This window comes from Tupaia chinensis, unplaced genomic scaffold (assembly GCF_000334495.1).
Source record: "Tupaia chinensis unplaced genomic scaffold, TupChi_1.0 Scaffold000056_1, whole genome shotgun sequence".
Taxonomy (NCBI): domain Eukaryota; kingdom Metazoa; phylum Chordata; class Mammalia; order Scandentia; family Tupaiidae; genus Tupaia; species Tupaia belangeri.
Window position 1 is genome coordinate 1,950,302 of NW_006159514.1, and position 16,620 is coordinate 1,966,921.

Genomic DNA, 16,620 nt, shown 5'->3' on the forward strand with positions numbered 1-16,620 from the left:
CGGCGAAGGGAATGCACCCTAAAGCAAAAAAAAAAAAAAACAAAAAAAACAAAAAACAAAAAAAAAAACTCTCAAAAAAATTAATATTTTGGCTGATCATGAGTATCCTTTTTTGAAAAATAATTATTTTCCACTGTGTATAGTTACCTGTGGTTCCCGTTATTGCTCCTGTCTCTGTAACTACAGACTGGCAATGAGGAGCTGTGCTCTGACATGGCAGCAATTGGGTACTTTGCCAGGATCAACACCTGAGATGCAGCAGAAAGTTTCACATTGCCTGGAAGACTACGAACTCTGGAAATATACAGAGCTCATACATCTGCTTCCAAAAGCTTCTCTGAAGGACAGGGATGTGTGACTTCAGGCTGAACAGCTAAGTGGTTCAGACACTAGACTAATGAGAGATCATGCTTTCTCTGACCATGACAAGCTTTGGTTTTGTAGGTGACATAATGACAAATTGTGTGTTTATTCTTTTTGAGGGACAACACCATTCTGGGCTTTAACCATAGTATATGGTCCCCATCTGAGAAAGTATATGTAGTATGGACTGACAAGACTTAAAAAAATAAAAAAGTGGATCTAGCAAGTCAAAATATACATGGGGAGGGCTAGCAGGTGGCGTAGTGGTTAAGGCACTGGACTCCCACATGGCCAACCATGGTTTGAGTCTCAGATCTGGTCGCTTGAAACTCACACTAGTCACGTGTGTGTGTGCCCAAAATCCTGAAAGGAGAATGGAGGAGAAGGGACTATGGCATGGCCGTCGCCCCTGGTGAGTGATTTCTTGCTTTCTGTCTTTGTCTCTCTGGCTAGTGCACATGCCCTATAGCAAAAATCTCTCTCAGGAAAAAAAAAAATGGGGAATGGTCATGCTGCAATCCCTTCTCCTCCATTCTCCTCTTGGGATCTTGGGCACGCACGCCCGGCGTGAGTTTAAGCCTCAGGGTCTGAGACTTGAACCACCGTTGACTACATGGGAGTCCAGCGACATAGCCATTATGCTAACTGCTGGTCCCTAAAACTCTTTCTTTAATTCAGCCAAATAACACTACTTGTTCTCCATGAGGAATAGGTTAGCCATCAGACCTAGTTGGGATGTAACTAAATTGATGAGCGTTTCTTTAAAAATCAAACAATACAGACTTTATACATATAATTGAGTCTTATCCATACAGCAGTTATTTAACAAAGCTAAATGTATTCTAGTGGTATTGGCAGACCTCAAAAGCTAGTTGAGATTTCTTATTTAAAAAAGCTTCTTTGGCTAGCTTCATTATTTCATTATAATACTTTGTTTTTGACATTCAATAGCCTTACTCAGCTCTATCACAACCAGCCTCTCCAGTCTTAGTCTTAAATCTATCTTTGAATGACTAAGAAGAGTGAGAGGGATCATAAAGGAGAAAGAGAAAAAGAAGGGAAAAAATGAGGGGCTGCCCATCACAGTTTTGGGATTCCCATGGGGTGGCAATTATGCTGGGGACTCCCAATTCCTATAGCTATGTTTGCCCAAGACCTCAGGGAAGACAGGCTGTAGTGGGGCAAGAGTTATAAGGAGAAAAAACTACAGCTCAATCTAAAAAGTCCTTGAAGTTGAAGCAATCAGAAAGCAGCACTTTGGTGTAATGTCTATGTTACTGGACTCCCATGTGGGTGACCACAGTTCAAGTCCTGGACCCAGTGGCTTAAACTCACGCTGGGTGCATGTGCTTGTGTGCCTGAGATCCCGAGAGGGGAATGAAGGAGAAGGGATTGTGATGTGGCCATCCCCCCGGGGGGTGATCTCTCGCTTTCTGTCTCTTTGTCTCTCTCTGTCTTTCTAGCGAGTGCACATACCCTATAGCAAAAACCTCTCCAACAAAAAAAAAAGAAAGAAAGAAAGAAAGAAAGAAAGCAAGCAAGCAGCACTTTGACTAGGATTACCGATTAGAGAGGGCTCCTATAACATGAAATGGCAGAGCATCCTCAAGGACTCCCTTGGAAACAGGTTTGATGACTCTGAATCTAAACTCTAGAGGTTGTAGCGGAATGTGAATGGCGTGTGCATGTGCGTGTGACTTTCACCTAGCCCACAGAAGGTAACAGGGTTGAACTGTGTCAAGTGTCAACAGGTTCAAGTCTAATCCTTGCTCTCTGTGAACATGACCTTATTCAGAAATACAGTCTTCACAGATGTAAGCAAGATGAGGTCATGATGAATGAGGGTGTGCTGGAATCCAAAGACTGGTTTCCTTAGCAGAAGGAAATCTGGACGCATACACTCAGGGAGGATGCCATGTGAAGGCAAGGGCAGAGATGTAACAAGGGAGTGACGTAACAAGCCATGGATTGCTTAGAACCACCGTAGGCTGCAAGAAGTATAGAAGGAGCCTTCCCTTCAGAGACTTCAGAAAGCATGACCCTGCAGACACTTTGATTTCAAACTTCTAGCCTCTAAAACTGTTGGCGAATAAATCTGGATTGTTTTAAGCCACCCAGTCTGTGGTCATCTGTAATTGTAATTGGTAGCTCTAAGAAACTCATACAGAAAGGAAAGGAAATGGGTCAGTTCTCCCCATGTCAGGGACAGGTGAGAGTTTCTCAGAATGAAAGAGGTATGCAAATGGAGGTAAGTAAAGAAATTCAGGGGGCCAGCTCCATGGTTGGTGGTTAAGGCAGCCCGATCCCACATGGCCGATTGAGGTGGTTTGGGTCCCAGACTGGCAGCTCAAGAAACGCACCAGGAGTGTGAATGTGTGCGTGTGTGTGTGTGCATGTGCATGCGCAAGCATACCTGCACATGCCCAAAATACCAAGAAGAGAGATAGAGGAGAAAGGATTGTGGCATGACCATTCCCCATAGGGGAGTACTTTCTCTTCTTCCTCTGTCTCTGGGGAGCACATGCACCCTCCAGCACAAAAAAAAAAAAAAAAAAGAAAAAGGGATAGGTCATTATGTTGTCTTTAGGTTATGAATAACTAAAACCAAGGATGGAAGCTCCGCACAGAACTTGACCTGGCATTATGTATTTGTATCTATCTAAGCACTTTTATAATAGTAATGATGATGAGCTTGTGCCAGAGTTGCAGCCTTCCACCAGCTATAACTGCCCAAGGTTCTTGTGGTCACTGAGAACCTTGCCACTTCCCTCACCAGGGTTGTGTTTCTCCTTACATACATGGACTCGATATCCTCATGACTGGCCAGGATGGGATGAAGGGTAAGCTTGCTGTTGCAGGTCCTCCTGGCTCCCCTTACCTGTGCGAACCCCATACTTCAGGGTGTCTCTGCAGTCAACCAGGATCTGCTCCAGGGACTCAGGGTGATCAGAGAGCTCCAAATTGAAGCCCTCCATGCCTTCCAGCAACTGGTGTGGGTGATGGAAGTCCAGCACCTTGGTGGAGCGATCGAATGTCTTGCGGACATAGTTGAGGAGTATGTCCACCACTTCCAGTAGGAACTGCACGGTTTGCTCCTCCCCATTCTTAGCTGGAAGCAGATCTGGGAGGGGAAAAGTCAATGGGTGGTTATCACTTGACTTGTATATGGATTTCCTCAGTCCCAAGTTACCTAAGATCAGCCATGGTATCTTTATAGGACTATTTTCATTCCTGGATATGTACATGCAATGTTTCTGCTGTGTCACATCCTCAGAAAATGCACATATACGAAAATCTGCAGATACTTTCTGGAGGTCACATACTTTCTAATCATTAGGCTACTTTTACATAGAGTAAAGAGCTCTGAGAAGCCATGAGCAACCTGCCACTGAGGCTGTCCATCTGCAAGCTGAAAGGGAATCTGTGAGGAGTGTGATGGAGAGGTCTCCTGTCATGCTTCACTGGGACCAGATGTGTCCTTGTACATCTGATGTGTTATGTTGTGCTTGATCTGTTGATAGCAAAGGGTAAGGCCTCTGTGGGTAGAGGCTGAAGTTCCTTTTGAAGAGGGTTGCCCTTTGTGATGTCCTCAGACCAGAAACTAGAACTAAAACATGGGGCTCAATCTCTTAACCTCATCTTTTTGGTCCTGGACTTTGAGATGTGGCTCTGGGTTACAGGCCCTACTATGCAGTCAGTCTGGACAGGGTTAGCCATGGAGGGAAGCTTAGGATGCCCCAGGTGAGTTTGTCACCCATAGCTCAAGAGCAGATCACCTGGCTGTACATGACGTTGTGTGTCTATCCCCTGGGTTATAGCTGAGGTTTCAGCCAAGTTTTGTTTTGTTTAGCTTTCTTTTAAGTTTTTTGCCATAGGGTGCATGCGCTCGCTAGAGAGAGACAGAGGGGAAATGAGAAGTCAGCCCTCGAGGGGGAAGAGGGGGATGGCTACACTGCAATACTTTCTCCATTCTCCTCTTAGGATTTTGGGCATGCGCACAAAATTCTATGTGATTTCTGAGCCATCAGGTCCAGGACTTGAACTGTGGGAATCCAGCACCTTAACCATCACACCACCTGGCTCAAGTCTTGTTTAATGTTCTGGTCTGGCCTCCCCAGCCCTATGGGAATTCATGGAGGGAGGCAGCAGTGAGTCTAACTTTGAGCTGTTTGAGAGGAACTAGTTAAGTACCTCCTGAGACCAGAGCTATAGGGGCGGCAGACATCAGTGAAAGATCTCCAGAAGGAAAACGAGTTTTGGGGCAGTCCTTAATTATGAGGCCCCCAGCCATATGGCTTCCCATGGGGCAACGTGTGTGTGTGTGTGTGTGTGTGTGTGTGTGTGTGTGTGTGTGTGTTTGCGTGTAGGAGGGCAATCTTGGAGGATAAATGGTATTAAGGGAATCACCATATTTTTTATGCAATAGTATCTGTGATCCCTTGGGTTCTGAGATTCCATGAATGCGTTTTTTGTCGCTGCAAGTGTTGTTAACGTTATCTTTTTTACTAATTATTACCCTTGCCAGCTCCCAAAGCCATTGAGACCTGAGCAGTAAGGAAGGAGGGAGCCTATGATACTCCAGTGTCAGAAAGGGAGCTTCATGAGCACTCAGAACGGGAGAATGACATTTTTTGGTAAAAGAAGTAAATTTTTTTTAAAAAAATCTAGAAACCCAAATAAAGAATCTACTGGGTAACAGTAGGGCGGGGAGTTGGGGAGGACTACCTCGAGCAAACAGGTTGGAGAAGTCGGTCTCTGTGCGCCGGAAGCGGGCATCCCGGTCACTGTTTTCACAGGAAAGCAGGTTCTTCGAGGACTGCCTCTCCTTGAAGGCACTCACAAGACGACTCTTCTCTTCCAGGCTGTTGGTCCTTTGCAAGAAGCCTGTGGCACAAGAAGCCAGGTCACACAGCGTGCTCAGAACAGCCAGCTGCTGGGCCCAGTCAACTCTCCAGGCAGGGGTCTCCCTTCTCCTGCGTTTTATATACAGTGACTCTGGCACTGCTCGCCTTCAGGCGGGGACAGGGCAGTGCCAAGTGTCATCAGTGGACAGACCCAGTCATGCGCGAGAGAAAAATAGTAAGCGAAGCCCATTCTCCCTCTGAACGTGACAGTGAACTCAGAATTAAGTCAATCGGACAGCTTCCACTCCAGTAACCAGCCCCAGGATGGGGTGTTAAGGGAGGGGACACAATCAGAGAGGATGCTGCCAGCACTGGGTTCGCAGACTATAGAACCAGAGGGAGGAGGGGGGAGGACAGTAGAGGGAAGAGGGGGACCGAAAGAGAAGAGGGAGAGGACAGAGGGAGAAGGGGAGGACAGCAGAGGGAAGAGGCGGGGAAGGACATGGGGGGAAGAAGACAAGAGCGGAAAAGGGAGGGTAGCAGAGATGGATAAAGAGGGCAGAGGGAAGAGGAGCAGAAGAGGGAGGATGGCGGAGGGAGGAGGGAGACAGCAAGAGGGAGGAGGGTAAGGACACAGGAGGAGGAGCGGTGAAGTCCAATACTGGGGATTAGGAGGATGCTTTCCTCCAGCACCAGGTCATGCTCGCGAGGTTGAGTACAAGTATCATTTTTCTGGCCCAAACCTAGAATGCAGCATTTCCTGTATCACTCCCTCACTTTGCATAAAGGTACTGCAGAATGAGACAAGAAAGTTAATGTCTTATGTGTGGTTGACATTAATCCTGTAAATACACGTGGAGCACCTGTTGGATAAAGCCACTGCTAAGCGTTTAGGATGGGGACAGATAAAGATGGGACAGCTCTCCTACCTCTAGGAGCTTACGGACTGGCAGATGGTGACCGGTCCAATAATACAGACAGGAAGTCCTTCAACAACTCCCCAGAGATGAACTCTGAGCCCAGGGTGAGATGTGCACCTCACCTCTGCCCCTCGGAGGGAGCGGCAATCTCTTCTCAAGTCAGCAGAACTGCAGCACTAGCAGTGAACCGGGAAGCCGAATAAAACCAAAAGAGCTGGAGACTTGTAACCGGGAGCATACTACCTTCCCTGCACTTGCACCCTTCCCCTCGGGGCTCCTGGCCTGCACTCCCGCTATTTCCCTCAGCATCTCCTCTTCCATTTCAGCCTCAATATTAGCCCACGATGCAACACACTGAAAAAAAGAAGAAAGTTCTAAGCTTCTCGGTGACCCCAAAGCTGTTTCTGTAGATAGCAAGATCCTTGGGGAGTCACATACATCACAAGGCAGGCTTGGAAGAAAGTCCCAGGAGGTGCACAAAAGGCAAATTAATCTGGGAATTCAGCTCTACTTCCCCAGGCCTGCAAGTCAGTGGAGACGGGCAGAGGAAGGAGGAACGCAGAGGGACGGGTGGTGATTAGAATCCTCCCACACACAGAAGCCAGGGTCTATTTTTGGAGGGAAGAATAGGAAGGCTGAGGCACCAGGCTCTTCATTGTTTCCAGAACATTGTAAACTTATCATTAAAGCCCAAGAGGACATCGCACTTGGATATAAAGATGGGGGTGGTATCCTTTCCATCACCTCTTCCCCTGCACTCCGAATTCCTCCTCCACATTCTCTGAGCCCAGAACCAGGAGTCAGCACTTGCAAGGTCGCCTGGCTCCTGAACTGAGACCGTGCCCCTCATCCCAGACAGCGCGCTGTGGAACTTGCCAGGTCGAAAAGAACAAGTTCACATGGCCTAATGAGGATGAGGTCCTGCCCAGCTGAACCCCCCCACACCCCACTCTGACTTCAGATTGGGCTTCTCAGTCATTCCCTGGAAGAGCCTGAGGTCCCTCCATCTTGAAACCTCTTTAGAAACCACTTTCTTTGGGCAGCTGCAAGGGATTCACTTGTCCAGAAGCGGAGGGAGAAGGACCTTGATTTAGGGTTTGGATAGTAACTCCAAAGCAGGGCTCTTTTTGTTCTATTGCCACAGGAGGAGTGCACTTGCTAGACTGAGAGGAGAGGGAGAAAATACCCCGAGTGGGGCATGGGCACACTGTAATCCCTTCTCCATTTATCCATCCTGGCAGGATCTGGGGCATGCACGAACACATTCCTGGTGAGTTTTTCAAGCATCCATTGTCGGGATTCAAGCCGTGGAGCTGGCCATGTAGGATCCCACTCCTTCAACCACCAGACCATGGGACCAAAGGAGGTTTTGACACAGGCTCTCTCAGAGATGTCCTGCTGGTGTTCAGAGACAATAATTATGACACACTCGAAACCTGCAGCCCTTCCTGGACTGCATTCCCTCTAGTGTACCAGGAACCAGAGCTTCTACAATCTTGTAATTATCCTAAGACTAACACAATCACACTGGGTTATAACTTGCGTTATAAACCATGAATCTGTGAATGTAAACACAACGTACATTGTCACTTTTAGGAAGTTGTTTGTTTTCAAAAACATTGAGATCCTCTGGACCAACAGCGTAATGGCTATGTAGCTGGACTCCCATGTAGTTGACCACGGTTCATGTCCCGGACCCAGTGGCTTAAAACTCATGCTGGGCACATGTGCCTGCATGCCCAAGATCCCAAGAGGAGAATGGAGGAGAAGGGATTGCAGTGTGGCCATCCCCTCTGCAATCTATCTCTCTGTCTCTCTGTCTGGCGAGCGCACAGTTCCTATAGCAAAAACCTCTTCAAAAAAAAAAGAGAGAGATCCTCAAAGAAAGTAAAAGGAGGGACTCTATAGGAACTGCCTGTTCTCCAAGGGTGAAGAGGTGGTGGGTGGGGAGGAGGTGTGGATGGTGGAGCAGCAGTAAATGCCATGCTCTGTGAGGCCGACCTACTTGGGAAGGTTCCGGGTTCAGGTCCGGACCTCCCAGAGTACACCAGGCACCTGTGTGCCCATCATCTCAGGCTGGCTGAAGGCTCAGTGTGGATTGTGTGTCAGGACCCTATTGGGGTGCTGTCTTTGTGCCTCTGTGGCTCATGGATGAAATAAACAAACTTAATAATAAAGAAAGAAGTGGTGGATGATATTAACGTCAGTGCATTGAAAACTTCCTTGGCTAGTAAGGGGCACCCCAAATGCCTATGGCTGAAGCAGACTGTACTCCCTCTTGCTCTTACCCCAGCTGTGAGGACCCATCTCAGTGGGGAAAAGGGGGTGTAACTATTACAGTAAGGGGCTCCAGTTTTCAGAGGAGAAGAGGACAGCAGGGGAGACCTGAAGCAGCCCTTGGCTTAGGTCTGGCCCTAGCATAGTACTCTGGTTAGCCTCAGGGGGGAACCTCATCCCTGCTCTCAGCGCAAACTTTGGTATGTGTGGAAGGGGGGAACTAGCTCTAGCCAGTTGTTTCCAGGCAGTTGTTTCCAGGCAGGGCTTCAAGCTGTCCTGCCACAGGGCATGTGGCCAACAAGGCAGTGAGGGCTGAAGCACAGCATCCTCTGCTCACCCAGCTGCAGCACGGAATCGCATCCACCCGGAGGAAGGGGCCCTTTCTCTGATTCTGAGAGGCTGATAGCACACTGCCAGCTCTTCTCCACACAGCCACCCCTTTTTTCCAAGAGAAACTAGAAATACAGATTCCTTGAAGTCTCTCTATTTTTAAAAGTTGGTCATTGATACAGAACCACACACACACACACACACACAGACACACACATACACACACTATGGGGCTGTGAGGGGCTGGGATTGGCAGTGGGTTCGGGACCTCTGCGCAGATAAGTGGCAGAAGCCCACGGACACTTGGGCAGTTAGCAGGGCCCAGGGCCAGAACCTAGAGTCCTTGTGACAGTCTATGTAGGTCACCCCACCATGCCTATAGCTACTCCTCAGCTCTTGGCGAGACCCAGAGTTTCTTCCAGCTGATTACTCTACCAGGGGTATTCTGTCTCCAGAACTCAGGGCATCACTCGGGGGCCCAGGGCCTTCTCGCAGCTTTGCTCCCCAGCTTCTGGGCAAGGGGGGGAGGGCAGTGGAAACTGGATTTTGGCAAGGCTCTGGGGGTGCCTATAGGATCACCCCGAGCGGTGATGTGGAAGTGGGTCAAGGATCATGCATCCCTCTGCTGTCTTAGGGAGAAAGGACAAAACAAACTAGATGGTGTCAGGTCAAGAGGGCACCTTCCAGGTACTCGGAGGTCTGGGATGGAGGAGAGCGGCAGTGGGTGGTGGATGCCTGGAGGGACTGTAGACCCAGGGTCAGGACCAGACCGCCCTGGCCTCCACTAGATGAGAAAGGAAAGCCAGAGTTGGCCCAAGTATGGAAAACCAGTCCTCCTGGTGCTTGGTTTCTTCCCAGAGTCAAACCTAAGGGAAGTCTCCTCACCTGCACCCCCTAGCAGAGCGTCTTAGCAGAGGGTAATTTCCCCTCGATTACCCCGCCCTCCCCCCTCCTGTCACTTAGGTTGCAGGTTTGCGGACATTGGAGCTGGGAGTCGGACAGAAACAGAAGAAACTGAGTAAAGCACCCGGCAAAGGCCGGCCAGCTCTCCCTTGTGCCCTTGCCTGGCAGTGGGGGAGGGAGGACTCCCAGACCCAGCCAAGCTCAGCTCCTTCCAGCCCCTTCACCCTTTCAGGACACGCACTGTACGTCCCCATTAGGGGAGCGTAGACCTTTGCCACTCGCAAACCCTGAGGCCCGCAGCAGCGGGTGGAGGTGGCGGTGGATGAGGGCTACCCCCACCAACCCCCAGCAAGCGCAGGCAGGTCCGGGACCGCAGGGAAGGCCGGCCGCCCTTACCGGAGCCTGCCCCAACCCAGCGCGTGGCCGCGTCGGGCGCCCAGGGCTTGCTCAGTTCTGCTTGCCCGGCTGCATGACAATGACGGCTGCAGCAGCTGAGCGCCGTAAAAAGACTGGGCGGAAAACGGGCCATTAAGCCTGGAATGGCGGCGGGGTAGGGGTGAGAGTGAGGGGTGGGAGGGGGCTATTTATAGAACAAAGCTCCGCAGCCCCTCGCTGCCCTGGCGGGGAGACACTGCTCCGGCCTCTCACGAGCCTCGTGGGGGAGAGGGCCAGCCCCGGCCGCCCCGCGCACAGCTGGGCTTTCCCAGGAAATGGCTAAGTCGGAGCTGACCCTCTTCCTTCCAGTAAACGCAGGTTCCCGGCACCAAGGGGGCAGGGCTCCAGAAACACTGGGAGGAGGCGGCGTCGCTAGGCAGGGCAGGACTCCCCAATACTCCTAAATAACGCTTTCGGCCCCGACGCCAAAGTGCCACCGCCCCCCGGGGCCCCAGGTCCCGGGCGGCTGGGGGGCCCAGGCTCCGGGAGTGCTCACTAGCCAAACGCTCTCCGCTGGGGGGGGTGGGGCTGGGGCCGCCCGGGGTGTCCCGCGCCGGCCTCGCCGCTATCTCCCGCGCACAGCAGCTGACGGATGGCTCTTTAATAAGCCCCTCGTTAATCTTCCTCCGCCTCCCCACCCCCTGCCCGGGGACATTCGTATTTTCTGGCCCGATAAGGCCGGAGAATTTTAGATGGTGACATGTAGCAAGGAAAGCAAGGCCTCATTGTTCAGCTGGAGCCGCTCAGCTGTGTCCCTTCGAACAAATCTCCTTTTTTCTTTAAAAAAATTGCATCCCTTGGGCATTTTCATTCCAGACCCTGGCGTCACCGGAAAGCAGTTCTTTCTCTTCTCCAGCTCCCAGATCTATTTTCCTTCTCCCCTGGCGTGTCCTGCCCAGCACTCCGATCCTCCCAACTCCCGCAGCTCCCTGCCCCTGCCCGTCCCCTCTTCCTTCTCCCCTCGCCTTAAAGGGTATGGCCGCAAACCCGCGGGCCTGACCTCCTGGCACCTCTCTCAGGCCACCAAGGGCTCCAGGCGGTCCTTCCTAAGCCCCCGAGTCCCCAAAGAACAAACTGAATGCGTTTGTTCTCTCGAGGCAAAAATCTAAAACCTCGAGCCGGGAAAGCCACTTCCAAAGCGCCCAGTCTAGGGATGGGACTGGAAATGGGACGGTGACGATGAAGTGGAGGGAGACGGGTTAGCCACCGCCTTAGGCAGACACCAAGCCTGTGCTTTGATCTCAGGTGAAGCCGACCAGTTCCCTTTACTCTGCGTCCTTCCAGAGGCTGGAGCAGAGCTCCTCGGACACAAGGTCCGGGGCACCGGGCGAGGAGAGCAGGTTGCCGCGCGGCGGCGCTGTGCTCTCGCGCCCTGGCTGGACACCCCGCGTGCCCTCTCCGCGATCTCGGTCTGGGACTCCGGAGGAGAAAGCCCCTCCAGCCTGCGCCCGGAGGTGGAGCGTCTCCGCCGGGCGTCGAAGCCCTAATCACCTTAGAAAACGGACCTGAGAGAGGACTCTCTTCGAGCGCATCCCATTATCCCAAACCCACAAAGCCCGCGCGCCGGGCTGCCCCGTTGGGCCCCAAACCGCGGGTTCACTTACCGCAGATCTTGAGCCCCAGTTTTCTGGTGCATCCATGGGCCACGCCGCACCAAGTGTCATATGCTAGGACGAGAGCGAGAGAGGAGCGATCAGAGAGGCTCGGACTGTGGGGGGCTGGTGAAGGGCAAGGATTTTTTTGGAGGACGAGGAGTGCCAGTGCCCTTCGTTAAAAGCTCTTTCCGGAAAGGAGCATGGAGCTAAATCCGTGGGCCAACAGGCAGACTCGCGCCCTCAGAAGCCCCATAACACTTCCAACTCACGGCTCTAGAACCGTGTCTGAGAGGCGGGGCACCCGGCGCCCTGACAGGTCCCCCAGCGATCCCAGCTGGGCAGCCTCCGAGGCAGCGCTGGGGTTCGGCTCAGGCTGACCCCAAGCGCAAAAGACCCGGCTCAACGCTCGAGCTGCCCAGCACCCAGCCGCCAGGCCCCGCAGACTCGAGGGGCGACCACAGCAGCCCAGAAAGGGAGCACAGAGGCATCTGGGACCGAAACGTCTCATAATTTCTTGGCGGGTCTCCAGCCGAATGGCAGCTTAAAATAAACTGGCATGAAATGGGGTCGCGGAAGAGTTCAGGAATTAATTGGGTGAAAAATAGTATTTGACTAGATGATCGGGCTCGCATGGTTGCTCTTCAGCCAGACTGGGGAGTCCGGCAGACAATAGCGAGCCTTCGGCCCTGGTTCCTGGACCCCCTCCCCAACCTGTCCCCCATTAACCCTTCCTGCCCTCGGACAGCTCTGGTCTGGAGTGGATGATAGTGAGTGGACTCGGGTACCTCTCCTGAGAGTCCAAACCCTTCCCTGCCCCCCTCTCCAGGGACTGCAGATTTTCTCCTCTTACCAGACAGTTCTCAAATCCCTCGGGGTCTACCTGCCTTCAGAGTTCAATTTCCAGCAAGGATCGCGGACAGCAGCCCCGTGCTTGCTAAGCCTACGTGCGGGGTGGGCCCAGCGTGAAATCTCCTTCCCTCAAAGCCTCAAAGCCAGGTGGCTCCAATCACTTCCATCCCCCACCCCACCCCTGCCCGTGCCTCCTGCCCCGCCAGTGTTGGCTGCGATAAGGAGAGTGACATCCATTAAACCCGAGGCACAACAGAGCCCCAGCAGGAAGAAGAAACAGTCCGACGTCGATGAGACAGCACGTCACAAATGGAGTCCAGTGACAGAAAGAAAATCGGTGCAAAAGCAAAATAATAATACCTGCTGGGGGAAAAAAGCTATTTCCACCCGATAAAGTGCCTTCACTTTACACTTCATCTGGTCTAATCCTCAAACGACCCTATGCAAAGGCTGGAGAGGTGTTAATTTAAGATTCACTTAACAAAGAAACGCTGTGGCTCAGAGAGGCTAAGGGAGTTTTCCAAGGTCGCTCAGCAGGGAGGTTTGAGTTCAGACACATTGCACTACCTTACAGCAAAACAAGGCAAAAGGGAGATGTGGAGAGGGACTGAGAGAGACCCCTTGATATTGCAAGACCTAGTGGTCCAGAGCTAAGGAGATCCATGACCAGCTCAGAGGTTGCTGGAGAAAGAGGGAGGTTGTGTGAGTTATGCAAGGACACCTTCCAGGAGACCTTGAAGGGGAAGGACCTGGGGAGCTGGGACAGCCAAGGTGTGTCTGTAAGGAGGGTGGGAGCAGATAGAGCAGCAGGTTCCTGCAGACTGGGGTGTGGATGCCAAGGCTGGGCTGAGGGAGAGCAGCTGTGTTCCTGGGACAAGCAGTGCTCTTTCAAGGGTGCCTCAGTGGCTTTCAGGCAAGGGAGACCACATGTGGGCTAGGGTCATTGCCTCTACTGGTCTCCCACCCAGGCCTACGCATTTGCACCCTGCAGCCTGGGGAAGTAGGTGCACCCTACAAAGGGGGTGGGTGAACCCAACTGCAGCCCAACCCCACCGGGCTGCAAAAAGGGGTGAGAAATGTGAGGAGGATGGAAAAGAGCACCATCAAGGCCAGAGCAACAGACAAAGGCATGCAGGCCTCGAGTTCCTCCCGGCCTGTTCCAGCCAGCTCCGCAGCCCGTGCCTGGTTCACGTGCCACCAGGCTGGCGACTCTCCCGAATGCCTCTTTGTTGTGTGGGTTAATTGTAGCCCGCTGGAGGGAAGAGGGGGCTGCTAAGGGAACCAGAACATGGCCTGAGGACTTAAGACAAGGCATCTCGCCTGGGAGACAGTGCCAGAGCCAAAGGGTTGGAGAAGGATCTTCTCCCAAGAATACCCCCCACCTTTGTTGATGAGGACAATTATTATCTTAAGCTTGTAGAAAGTGTCATACAAGCTCAGCAATAAGCCTTCCCAACCACAATCTATCCCCCTCCCCAAGCCCCTCCTGAATAAAAATTCTGAAGCTGTTACTATCTGGACCTGATAGATTTGGGGGTGTGGGGGACACTTCACATCAACATGGAAAAACAAAAACAATAGTCTCAATCCCCACACCTCCAGAGAGAGGAAATCAATCCAAATTAAAGACGTGCAGCTAATGGGTGAGGAGCTCCCCACGCCAAGGCTGGGAAAGCGACCTCCCTTTACCGAGTCCATCCCTCTTCCAGACTCCTCACCTGCTGACAGGTCTGTCACTAGCAGAAAGGAGAGGTGCTCGCCCCTCCCGCCCTGGCAAACCTTCTTGCCCCCTCCCAGTTCCCTCCCCTCACCGCTCAGATGCTGCCCGCTCTTGTAGTATTATTTTCCCCCTCTGAGATGTAATTAATTGCATGAAATGTCGAGGCTCAGTCTCAGTTTCATACACCTTTCCCGCCCCTGGCTTCTCCCTCGATCGTCAATAGCTCGTCGCAAATTTGGAGCAATTAGGGGCCCTGAGTTTTCTAAAAGCTGCAATTAACGTCGAAATTTCCGCTGATTATAGACTTGGAGCACAGCGCAGGGGAAAAGGAGGAGGAGGTCAGATCTTGCCTCAACGAAAGCCGGAGACAGAAAACTCTCCCTTCCCGCTGGGACTCCTGGCTTCTCTCACACCAGCCCCTGCCCTGATCCTAGCGCTCCCACCCAGCAAAGACGCACACACAACAACGAAAACAACACTCGCCGCGTGCCCCTCCCCCTCCCCGAATCGCCAACCAACGTGCCGCTCAGATCCAGCGCGGCATTCGCTCTCAGGTGCCCCGTGAGTCACCTAGTGTCCCTGACAGTCGAATGACCTCTGGCAGGCACCTGGGTCAGGGCCCATTTATTTCCCAGCCTCCATCATCCGTGCGCTCCCCTTTCCCTTTCCGCCAGCGCAGCCTCCCGACGTCCCCGCGCCCTCATCTTCCCCGCAATCCATTTGACAGGAAACTGGGGCGGGACCTACTTGTGGGGCGCAGGTTGGTGGTATTGGGGTCCGCTCCAGCGTTCGAGGAGGCTGCGGACGAAGAAGGGGTCGAAGACGCCATCAGCTTGGTGGTCCCGGGGCCTCTGCTGTCCGGGGTCCACGGTGTGTCGGGCGCAGCAACGGGCTGCAACAAGAAGCGAGAGCGGTGCGGAAATGGTTTCCGGGGTCCTGCACGCTGGAGGCGACGGAGCCGCCGCGGATCGGACGCTCTCCGTGAAGTCTGAGCCGGAGAGGGAGAGGAGAGAAAGGGCTGCTAGCCGGCCGGGTCCGGGCGCGCGGAGGAGGGGTGCGGAGCAGAGGCGCGAGCTAGCTCCGGGACTCGGGCGGAGGCAACGTAGCCCTGGGCGGCTCTCCAGTCTAGCGGCGCAGCCGGGCGACCTGGAGGGCAGCGCTGAGTAGAGGGGAGCCCAAGGCCAGAGCAGGACTCGGGAGTGTGGGAGACTGGGCTAGGAGCATAAGGGAGTGCTCAAGGCGCGATTTTCCAGCCGAGCCGCGACAAGCCCCATTGGGCTCTCAGCAGCCAGCGTGCGGGCAGGGGAGGGGGGAGGGCGCACGGGGCGGGCACGTCTGGTTCGGTGTCTGGTTCCCGTTGTTGTGTCTGGCTAATTCCCTGGAAAGAAAGAGGCTAACTGCTCCGGGGACCGGGGACTTTGGAGAGACAAGGTGAGAAGGAAAAGAGGTCTGCATCTTTACGTTCTCCCTCCGACTTGGCCGGGAACTAGCCCCTGTCACCTTGCACTCCAGACAAGCCAGAAAGCAGCGGGTCGGAACCTCGCTCATCTCTCTCTTGTCCCACCCTGTTTTGTGCCATCTCGAAGCCTAGGGCAAAGCCGCGTCCTGGTTTCAGTGTTTCTTCTCTACCCGGTCAGCTGAGGATCCTAGATGTCGCCGTACAGATCCGGAGAGGGTGGGGAGGTAAGAAAAGGGAACGTCACCCGGGAAACGAACTTGCGCCCCGCGCGCAGGAAGCGGCGGACAAAGATCAGTGCACGGCGCCCCTGCTCCGCACCTGGCGCTGGAGCGATGGCGTCCAAAGGCCCCAGGGCAGAGAGAGTGTAGCGAATCCGGGTGGACCTAAGACCCCTTAGAAAAGCTCCCACGGACAGGGCTTCCACATCCTCCCCCACCCCCGGCCCCACACCTAGCCCCGCGCGCGCACTCGTGCAGCTACGCGGGCGGCAGGTAGACCGCAGCTGCCGGGGAAGTAACAGGTTACCGCTCCTAGTCGCGCCTTCGGCTGCTGCTATCCAGGCGCCCTTTGGAAAGAACAGAGCTTGTAGCCTGGAAGCGCAATCGCCCTCGCCCCACTTCAGCGAGCGCTTCCGCCTCTGTGCGTCCCCGAGGCAGGCAACGGGCGGGCAGGGATAGGGAGGGCGGGGGTCTCCGCGCAGCTCACCAGCTGAGAGCGGAATCTGGAGCGAGCCGGAAGCACTCTGCTTGGAGGGTAGGTGGCTGGCGCCGGTGTAGGGGTTGGCCAAGAAGCCTCGGGCGGAGAGGACTCAGCCGAACCGCTGAGGCTGGACGCTGGAAAGTCCGGGCGGTCGCGCGCTTACCCACCTCGACTCGGCCAAGCACTCCCCGCGCTCTTCTGCGTAGCGCCCGAGATCCGCTCCGCT

At 53.5% G+C, this 16,620-nt stretch overlaps 1 protein-coding gene across 6 annotated transcripts in view; it reads right to left on the reverse strand.

Annotated features, from left to right (window-relative positions):
- The window catches only part of GAD1 (glutamate decarboxylase 1), a 53,931-nt gene that overhangs the window by 33,553 nt on the left and 3,758 nt on the right, over positions 1–16,620 (reverse strand). For 3 of the 6 annotated variants that reach the window (XM_006141493.3, XM_006141491.3, XM_006141492.2), the window contains 4 exons: positions 14,984–15,128; positions 11,677–11,739; positions 5,089–5,247; positions 3,242–3,484 (listed from right to left, as the gene is read on the reverse strand). In XM_006141493.3, the coding sequence (XP_006141555.1) occupies positions 3,242–3,484; positions 5,089–5,247; positions 11,677–11,739; positions 14,984–15,065 (547 nt within the window). In that variant the 5' untranslated portion in view covers positions 15,066–15,128. The other 3 variants (XM_006141489.1, XM_006141490.1, XM_006141494.2) reach the window with 3 other exon arrangements.